This window comes from Leptodactylus fuscus, chromosome 10 (assembly GCF_031893055.1).
Source record: "Leptodactylus fuscus isolate aLepFus1 chromosome 10, aLepFus1.hap2, whole genome shotgun sequence".
Lineage (NCBI taxonomy): Eukaryota > Metazoa > Chordata > Amphibia > Anura > Leptodactylidae > Leptodactylus > Leptodactylus fuscus.
In genome coordinates this window covers 6538469-6548642 of record NC_134274.1, presented here as the reverse complement: position 1 = coordinate 6548642, position 10174 = coordinate 6538469, and the positions used below count along the sequence as shown (strand labels likewise).

Below are 10174 nucleotides of genomic sequence, written 5' to 3'. Positions count from 1 at the left end.
GGACATGGGAGGTAGTATTATAGTAGTTATATTCTTGTACATAGGAGCAGTATTATAGTAGTTATATTCTTGTACATAGGAGCAGTATTATAGTAGTTATATTCTTGTACATAGGGGCAGTATTATAGTAGTTATATTCTTGTACATAGGAGGTAGTATTATAGTAGTTATATTCTTGTACATATGAGCAGTATTATAGTAGTTATATTCTTGTATATAGTAGGTAGTATTATAGTAGTTATATTCTTGTACATAGGGAGCAGTATTATAGTAGTTATATTCTTGTACATAGGAGTAGTATTATAGTAGTTATATTCTTGGACATGGGAGGTAGTATTATATACTTCTGTTTTAATAATACCAGGTCATCTTTCTCCCACATTTACAGAAAGTGGTAAGTGACGCGCAGAACGTGTGGTTCTTTGGCACAGGAAAGGTCCATGCTCCCCCATTAAACCCATCCAAGTCTGAAAACTATCACAGATGAATTAATAAATCCCATTGTTTCTGCCCAGACTAGTTTCAATAGAACGTTGGAATTTGCTTTGCACTTCTTGGCTCTCACATATGACATTACTGACCACCATATTAGTCCCCCCCAGACCCATGAACACCAGCTCCACCATTACAGAATCATTCATAAAATCACATTTATTTTGGTCCAATACTGAAAGTCACAGACATAGAATATGAAGTATTTACACAAGTAGAGTACATGTACAGCAGCAAGCAGATATATACACCCATCATCTACAGTGGGGGAGGGGGCTCAGCTTTCGCTCTGAATGTAATGTGCGTTCTCCTTGTCTTGGGACATTTCCCAGCCGCAGTGAGAGATCTTCAGAGGACTCAGAGCTGAGGGCTGTTCAGACTGGAGAAGGATCTTCTTGATCTATAAACATGGAAGAGGCATCAACAAAACCCCAAACAGGAGAAGCCCAACCACCCTAAACAATGTGCCCTTTAAAGAGGACTTTGCATATCGTCAGGTACATGCAGGTTTAGATACCGCGAGAAAGCCAACAGTGCGCCGAATTCAGCAGTAGCTAAAATCGCATGTGCCTGAGGACATGACAAGCCCTCTAAAATACCTTGTGCCCCTTCATTGAACTGAGGGTCACAAGTTCCACCCCACCAATGGCTCCTAGGTGCTCAGCACAATGTACACGAACGCTTCATCAGTATGCTGGCTAACATACTGACCCAATATTTTCTATGGCGCTATACACAAGCCTGCATAGAGGCACAAGACTCAGGACAGGTCCCATTCTTGTTCTCTCTGCAGCCCAATCCCACCATAGGAAGTTAATGGATCCGTGAAGGGCGACACATGGATATCACCCGTGTGCAGTTCTCACAGTCCCATCACTGAACACGTTAGTGTGCTTATAGCCCAAGGCCTAGGTAACCCATCGATCAGTGTGTTAGTGGTGAGACCCCAAAATGAGGGGTTGACATTTAGGAAATAGAAAAGAGGTGTTTAGGAAGCAGAAAGGGGATCCCTATAGTGCTGGGAGTTCCTGCTCTGCACGAGGCAGGAAGAGCTGCTTGATTCAGTATATGGACAAATCATTGCTGATGCAGCATAAAGGGTTCAATGCAGACCTCATTAGAGACTGTAGATGGCGATAAGGAACAGACCCCCACCCGCCACCCTGTCCTGCAAAATATGGGGGGAATTTAGCAAAATAATAGTATCCCAAGTACAGCAATGAAGTCTTTGTTACCCTTGAAGTTCTTGGAATATAATAAATTTAGATTTCCATGAACGTCCTCCAGACATTATCCCCCCCCCCCCCCTCCCCATAGTCCCCAATTCAAAATAGTCAAAAAGCTATGCTACACATTATGACTCTGTACTGGGACCGCAGCAGCAAAAACGTCTGGGGTGACAGGAGCAGCGCTCGGGGAGTCAGTAGTGAGACAGAATAGCTGTGTAAGAGTCAGATTTTTGGTAATGCGTGCAGAGACAGGTTACCTGTCGGTTTTGCACAGCCGTGCTGGGCGAGTTGTCTTCTTGTAAGATTTTCAGTGGAGATCGACCATGGGCAGAAGAGACCAATGCCTTCCTGGGTCGATGGCGAATATTCTTTGTACCTACAAAAAGTGAAGACACAGCTCAACCGCCCAATCAGGCCACAGAGAAGTCTACACAATGTTCATACAGTGGTTATAAATAAAGCTTTGTTCAGCGGCATCACCTGCAGCACGTGGCGATTTGCCCCTGGATCTCTGCTGGTTCTCCATGGGCAGAGTTGTCTCTGCAGCTACAAGAGGAGACATGGCAGGTCCTTGCACAGCCTCAGGTTCTTTGGTTTTCTCAGCAGGTGGAGGGAGGATATCAGTCATGGGATGGACGTCCGGGGTCTCTGCTGGAGCTTCTTTGTTGGCGGCAAGGCTGCCCTCAATCCCAGAATCCTCAGAGAGAAACACTTCACTGAGCTGCTTAGCCAGAAGGTTCAAGGAAGCTGAAAGACAATTAGAGGATCAATAGTGGCTTACCCTAAATATGCCGCAAATAGGCCGATAACAGCAGAAGAGGCAATATCAAGGACTTGTATGGGAAAGCTGGGTGACATGGCTGCCATTATAACCCAGCTTTCCTTGTCATACAGAAGTATAGGAACAAGGGATGGATCACTGCATAACAAGGATGATTGTGGTACTTACCATGTATTGAAGAGCGCAGGGGGGTGCGGACAATGCCCTGTGTGGGGGAGCGCGGGTCATTTACTAGCGGAGACTCAGTAACTTCTTCCTCCTGTACAGCTGTAAGAGAACGCGGTGGAGTCTCCAGGACCTGCACAGAGAATACAGAAGGAGTTACATAAGATTACAGTGAGGAGACTATTGTACACTGACGTGCACTAACAGTACCAACCTCAATCGGCGTTCTGGGGATCCCCACTGAAGGGGAGCGGGGGTCAAGCACATGGATCAGGTGCTGGTTTCGTAGACGAGATGGAGTCACTGGTTTCATCTTGGAATCTGAGGCTCCCATCTTGCAAAAGTAATGAGGCAGAATTGCCGATCTGAGAAGAGAGATCAACACTAAGAATACAAGTCCCAATCTCCAGTGATAGAGATACACAGCTACACAACCCCCATGGTCACGCCGGACACCTCGGCTTCTGGCGCCATCACCTGATTACAAGGGGTGCTTGGAAAGGTCAAATACAGGAAACCTCGAAACCCCTTCACTGCTGCAGTCACCCTCAGGACAAGGGTATAACGTTCTGTCGCACTCGCCCGTCCCCATGCGCCAGTGTCCCAAGCTGCTCTCTGGTCCCGCAGCACCCCACTTTCCTGGCAGAAGTTCCCATTGCACATGATTGACCTCAGAGGTCTAAGGGGCAGCCGCTATGTCCAGAGGTTTTACCAGTGCCAGGATTCTTTGCAGTAAGTGCGGTGAGACTATGGCGCTCAGGATGTGGTGACGGCACAAGATGGATCTGCAGGTCTTTACAGTCCAACCTGTAATATCGTCAGCTGATAATAGAGTCAGGGCCGGGATATTATAAGGAGCCGCTCCCAAGACTGACTGTACCTGCAACTGGTGACCTCCGAATATACAGAGAGAAGAACAAGCTTAGGATTATGGAAGAAGAGAATCTCATCCTCACACGGCAACACAATTTGTGTGGTAGGACTTGACCCTTCGCACCCCATACATACAAGTCTATAAGGCCGTGTTCACTTTAGGTCGTTTGCTCTTTCTATAATAAATAATTTTTTTTTTTTATATAGCACCAACATATTCCACAGCGCTGTACAATGTGTAGGGTTTATTGCTGTGTGCAGAGGGGAGAGGGAGAAACTTCACACACACCGCTAATCAATGAGGTCCCCTGTCCATCATAGAACGGAAATATACACAGGTGTGACCCTGAATTATACCGTACACAGCGACTAACAGAGTCAGGGAAGAAAGTAATGCAGGAGGGGGCGACGTGGAGTCACAAAGCAGATTACACAAAGTCACAAATATCTCCAAATGCAGTTACACAGTAAGGCCAAGGCCACACATTGCAGACAGATATTACACACTGCAGGTTTTTTTGTTTTTTTAAGCCAAACCGAGGAGACTCTTACACCCCTCCTGCTAAACAGGGTGTGGGGGGGGGGGAACCTTTAAGAAAAATGCACCTTCATGATCTGTGACGTCAGCCTTAAAGGAATATCGCAACATAGAACTCATCACTTACCCACAGGAGTGTCTGAGCACCTGTAATATTGAGGAGGGGTCCGCTGTCCTCCTCTAAGGCAGATTTTGCTGCGGTTTCTTTGAGTGCAGCAGTATAAGAGCTTCCTATACATCTAACAACCCTGCACAAACTGCTCATTGACACACTAAGCAACATAAAACGCAATGTGTGACCTTAGCCTTATACTAGGGGTTGCCTCCTCCCTTATTAGTGATATAACACAGTTCACACAGGACAGCGACATAAGAGCCGCTACATACAAGCCCCCGCCGCCCATGTCACCGCCTGCCCCCGTGCCCCTCGCACTTACCCCGCAGTCTCCTCCGCTTCTCCGGCCGCAGCCACCACACCAGGACACCACTGGCCCACCAACTGCACAACTCACATTCAAAACTGCGCGCCGCAGCCAATCACGAGCCCCGGCAGCGCCGATTGGCTACCAATAGCCCCGCCCCTTTCTTCCATTAAACGTAAACAAGCGGCTCACCTATACCAGCCTGTGATTGGCTACTTTAGATGCCATGGAAACAATACTGACACGTCATTGGTCAAAGTCCTGCACCGCCGCTTTCCTGCTCTCGTTTAAACTCGTGCACATAGAGCGCGCTGTGTGATTCCCTGTGGCCGCCATGTTGGAGAGGACCAATATCACAAGAGTTTATGGCGGTAGTCAACAAAATGGCTGCTACAATGCGGACACGTGTTTTTATTTATAATGGATTTAAAGGGAAACTCCATAGCATTGCTCTGATTCCAAATATTAATAACAGAGTGTAAAAATCATGTTTTTGGGAAGAGTGGAGATCTCAGCCATCTTTTATCGGTGGTCACCGACAATCCTATTGTCAATATAATTTACTGACTCAATTCTCCACGATTTATCAGATTTCTGCTTGCTGTCAGTGAAAGGAAACATTCGCTAATATTAGTAATGGAGTTGCAGAGTGACCTGGTGAACTTTGGTTGTGAGTGAGAGTTGTAACCATACTTGCCGTGTAGCCATAGCATCATTCACCCCAATTTTCTCAGGGCCCCCCCTCATTATGAGTGTGAAGAATGACGCTCACCCCATTGTTTACACCTAGAGGCTGAAGATTTGTGATAATGGATCCACATAGAGGACTTCTTGTTCACCAACTATCCCAAATTCTGTTGAAATTGTCCCAAATTTTCGGAAACAATTCAACAAATTTCCAGCATCCCCCCCCCCCAAAAAAAAAAAACCAAAAAAAAAACCACACAGGTCAGCTCAGGACAACAGAGCCCAAAAATCCTCCTGCATCCTCCTTGTAAAGAAAATGGCAGTGTACCTATATGAACGGCGCTCTATTCACTGCTATGGGGCTTCCAAGACTGCAATCTCCTGCGTTTCATTCACAAGGGGGATGTGGGCGACTTTCAACCCCCATTTTCCTGATCACTGAGGAACCTATCTATTCCATCCCCAGCAATTTGAACCAATATGGCCCGATTTACATCTGTATTCAGGAAGTCCACTTGGGGACCCCGAACGGAAACCTATATGCATTATGCAAAAAAGTGGTTACTTGGGAAGCCTACGGACGCCATAGATTATAATGGGGTCCGTGTGGTTTCTGCACAAAACATGCTAAGAGAAAAGTCCTGCAAGCTGCACTATTCTCTCCACATGTTTCGTGCGGAAACCACACGGACCCCATTATACTCTATGGGGTCCGCGGGTTTCCGAAGGTAACCACTTTTTTATGTGTATAGGCTTCCATTTGAGGGGTTCCCAAATGGAATACTGAACGCAGATGTAACCATATCCATTTTTCCTATTTGTTGCGTTTCCTCCCTTTCCGCCCCTGTTTTCATTTCCAGTTTGTTACACAATAAACTTTTCTCTGTAATATTTGGGTTTTCTGTGAACAAAACATTGATGAATTAACCTTAGGATAGGTGACGAGTTTCTGACCAGCGGGGGGCCGGCAGCGGGGACATTAGGATAGGAGACAATATGAAAGCCTATGGACTCCTTTCTGTATGAGGACTCAATAAACATGTCTTGTCCTCCGCTCTGCAGGTATACAGCCTGCCCTAAACTGTTCACTGCTTGGATCATCCCTTCCCCCCATCTCAAATTTGCATCTTCTTTTACATTCATAGGGGGAGGCGCCAGGCGGGTCACTGGGGGTCCCTGTGATGGCTGATGGTTTGGTTTTCACCTCCTCCTCTTTCACTGCTTCATTTCCATAACTATGTGCAGGCTCCACCCACAAAGGTGTATATTCACATTCATATATTCGGTGTAATAGATGGGGAGGGGGAGTTTACTAGTTTATTATAGCAGTATATATACATATATATTTATTATTAAAGGGAAAGTCTCACCAGGAAATGACCATTTGTATAAATCACATTTTCATATTAAACCTATTTTTTTTATTTTTTTTTTTTATTTTCCATATTATTAGTTATATAAAAAAATTTCAAAAGATCCTGCAATTCCAACTCTTGCCACCAAGCCTAAAATAGTCTTTAACTTCCTACTTCCTGGAGATGGTCTATAGACCATAGCCCCAATGGTCTGGAGCAGATTAATTTGACTTCCATGGGTGAGTTTTCTAGGCATGCTCTGTGACTGTAAGTATAAGATGTGACATCACCTATTATGACTGGTGGATTCTGCGTCTTATCTTCATATACATAATCTCTGTGATCATCAGTGTGCTGTAAGTGAGGTGACTGCTGAAAAGAAATCTACAGAAAACAGGACGTGGCGGCATATTATTTGGCTTAATAGCCAGAGTCAGAACTGCAGGATATTTAGGAATTTATAACAGTATAGATAATAACATGAACAATTAAAAAAAAAACCCCAGAAACCCTAAGAAATTAATAGGGCCCTGTTTTCTTATTTTATTATTATTGCAGATCTGCAATTGTGGATAGAGACTACGGTCGTGCACAGGAGGCCTTCGCCCCAAGTTGGGGAAACACAGACGTTTTGCCTGCTACACAAACACAACAAAAAAAACAAAGTGTTGAACAGCACCAGCAAACTAAATAAGATTGTGTTATTCCCATCCACACATTGTGGAAAAAAAGGCTGCGCAAAAGCTGTTTTAGGCTAAGGCCCCACGGGTCGATTCGCAGCACTAAAGCGCTGCAGGAAAAACTGTGGCGGGATTGTATCACGATTCTTCCTGCAGCGCTTTGAAAAGAAAGGTTTTGGAAATCGCAGCGTGTCGGCGCTGCAATTTTAAGCACAAAGTGGGCATGGGATTCACATGAATCCCATTCACTTTGCAAGTACTACAAAACGCTGCAAGTTTTCCCGCGGCATTTCCAGCTCGGGGGGGCCCTGGCCTTAGAAAAATTTATCTGCGGAATTGTAAACATTTTTCCTAAAAACTGAATGATAAAGGCTGCAACATAAAATGTGTTTTTACGCCATCTCCGAATACCCGCTTATTGGTGCGCTGCGCTCTGAGGGCCCTGGGGGTCTTATTTCAGTTCTTTACGACCATTTGATCCATGTGAAGGTGTCTCTAGCCGAGGCCCCGGCACTGAAGCGCTGGCGTACCAATATTCCAGAACTGACGGATGAGACGTTTCAGGAGGTTTTAGAATCTCCTCTTTACGTCTCCCTCTCGGCTAACAATACATTGATTCAGATTTTCATCCTACATCAATGTTACTTGACCCCGGTCCGTCTACACCAGATGGGTCGTTTGTCTTAGGTGTCCGTGCCCTCGTGCGGACTTCTGGCACATGCTGTGGGGTTGTCCGATTGTCCATGCCTTTTGGAAAGGGGTGGTGGACCTTCTGGCAGATGTCCTATGTCGTCCTGTCCCATTCTCTCCTGAAGTCTGCCTATCTGGCGTATTGGAGGAGGAGATGTGTTCGCATCACACCCGAATTTTTCTTCGGAAGTGTTTGTTCTATGCTAGGAAAGCCATCACCATGGTGGATGGCCCCTCGATCCCCAGCAATATCCCAGTGGTGGAAATTGATTAACTCGATTCTCACATTCAACCAGATTATATATAAAGGTAGGGGCTGTCCCCTGAAATTCTATAAAGTTCGGGGAGCGTGGGGTGATTCTCTTAACAGTATGTGGATTTACTGATATGACATGTGATGTTCTGTTTTGGAGTGGATACGTTTGGGCTACGATGGAACGGCAATGTGGCTTACCACTGTTTGTACTTTTCCTTTGTTTACTGTATGTTGTGATTGGATTTTCCTTTCCTTGATTGTATTATTCGCTCGGTTATATAATCTTCACTAAAATGAGTTAAAAAAAAATGTGTTCTTACACTGACTTGTAGTTGTCTAAAAACAAGATTAGGTTCAAGGATAAAGGGACTGTCCAGGACTTAGCAAAGTTGGATACTGACCTATTCACCAGTTAGTATACATGAAGCCTTAGGGTATGTTCCCCACTGTGGGACTATCTTATCTTATCTTCTGTTCACACCATGGATTCCTTTTCATTTTCTCTGGCTCCCCATGGTGGAATATGAATGGGTTTAAGCAGTGGATAGTCTCAAGCTGTGGAATTGGAGGTAAGATGGAGCTGGACACTTTTCCTGCTGCAATCTCCCAACAATGGGACGCAGATAAGGGTGGAATCTAAGGTATGAAGTGAATGGGCCATTGACCTCGTGTGTGCAGGTCAAAGCTCTTCTGATGGCTCCATTCCATTCCAATGATTAAACAGCAAGTGACATTGGAGTGGAACAGAACCCTCCATTGAAGTCAGTAAGGACAGAAAGTACTCGGATGATACTGGGATGTCAAGGTAGGTTCACACTTGAACCTGAACTCTGTTCACGGATCCGAACAATGGAAACCTGGAGGCTAGTGTGAACCTAGCGTTATCTGCGTCTCATCCAAGTGCATTCCCCTAGAACATCCTCGGCCTGTGTACTTGGCCATGTGCACGAGACCTTGGGGTGATTCTCCAGTTTAATTTCAATTTTCGTGTTTTTGTTTAATGAAACTAACTGTGAAGGAGGCGTTAGGAATATCTGATGCGGCTTCCTTCTCTTACCACCCACACTACTGACTACATTGGAGAAACTTGTGATCCTAGCTGATAGTATGGAAGACATCAAACTGCAGGCTGGGCTAAGATAAGATAAAATAAGATGAGATAATCCTTTAATAGTCCCACCATGGGGAAATTCAGTTTGTGTGTTCAGGTCTACTTCAGGATATCCCGAATGGAAACCTAATCCACATAAAAAAGCGGTTACCTAAGGAAACCCGAGCAAAGATTATAATGGCGTCCGAGTGGTTTCCACTCAGTTTCTGTGCAAAATAATGCAGAGAGAAAAGAAATGTGCTGAAGGCCTTAGTGGGGCAGATATATATATATATATATATATATATATATATATATATATATATAAACAACTTAACCACTTCCGGACCGCCCATAGACTTTATACGTCCGGATAGTGGTTGCCTTGTTCTGACAGGACGTACCGGTACGTCCAGTCGGAACACAGTAGCTGCACAAGATCGTGCAGCTACTGAAGCTGGGAGCCGGCTGTAACTTCAGCCAGAGCTCCCAGAGAGATGAGCGCTATATACACAGCTATGGGCGCCGCCATGATGCGGCCGCCCTCTGACCCGGCGGTCATGTGATCCACCGGGTGCAGTGTCTTGCAAGAGCTGCTGGGTCCTACAGGACCCAGATCAGCTATTTATACTGTGTATACAGTGTGCAGGAGGCTGTATTCCTCCTGCAACTGGGGCTAAATGTACCAGCCTCAGTTATAGGAGAAATCAGCCTCTGTAACAAAAAAAAAAGTGATCAGATGTCTCCAAAGGTCTCTTATCACCTTATGGAGACACCATCTGAAAAAAAAAAAAAAATTATAATAAAAAAGTAAAAAAATATTTAAATAAAATATAAAATAATAAAAAATAAATAATACGCTAATAAAACGCCATTATTAAAAATGATAGCCCCACCCCCGACCACACCATATAAA

The 10174-nt window shown here is 45.0% G+C and overlaps 1 protein-coding gene across 1 annotated transcript; it reads right to left on the bottom strand.

Moving 5' to 3' along the window:
• Positions 1-734: 734 nt before the first annotated feature.
• Positions 735-3001, bottom strand: CDCA3 (cell division cycle associated 3). Its single transcript, XM_075257611.1, has 5 exons — positions 2882-3001; positions 2671-2800; positions 2202-2468; positions 1979-2097; positions 735-892 (listed from the first exon to the last, which is right to left on the bottom strand). Exons 1-5 carry the CDS (start codon positions 2999-3001, stop codon positions 770-772), a joined length of 759 nt encoding a protein of 252 aa, XP_075113712.1. The 3' UTR covers positions 735-769.
• Between the last annotated feature and the right edge of the window lie 7173 nt (positions 3002-10174).

Bases quoted from the DNA above. Each gene is read 5' to 3' on its own strand.
- CDCA3 (XM_075257611.1), bottom strand. From the start codon at position 3,001: ATGGGAGCCTCAGATTCCAAGATGAAACCAGTGACTCCATCTCGTCTA. The intron at 2,801-2,881 runs GTTGGTACTGTT...TTCTCTGTGCAG, and splicing joins TCCCCAGAACGCCGATTGAG to GTCCTGGAGACTCCACCGCG. The intron at 2,469-2,670 runs GTAAGTACCACA...ATTGTCTTTCAG, and splicing joins CCTGCGCTCTTCAATACATG to CTTCCTTGAACCTTCTGGCT.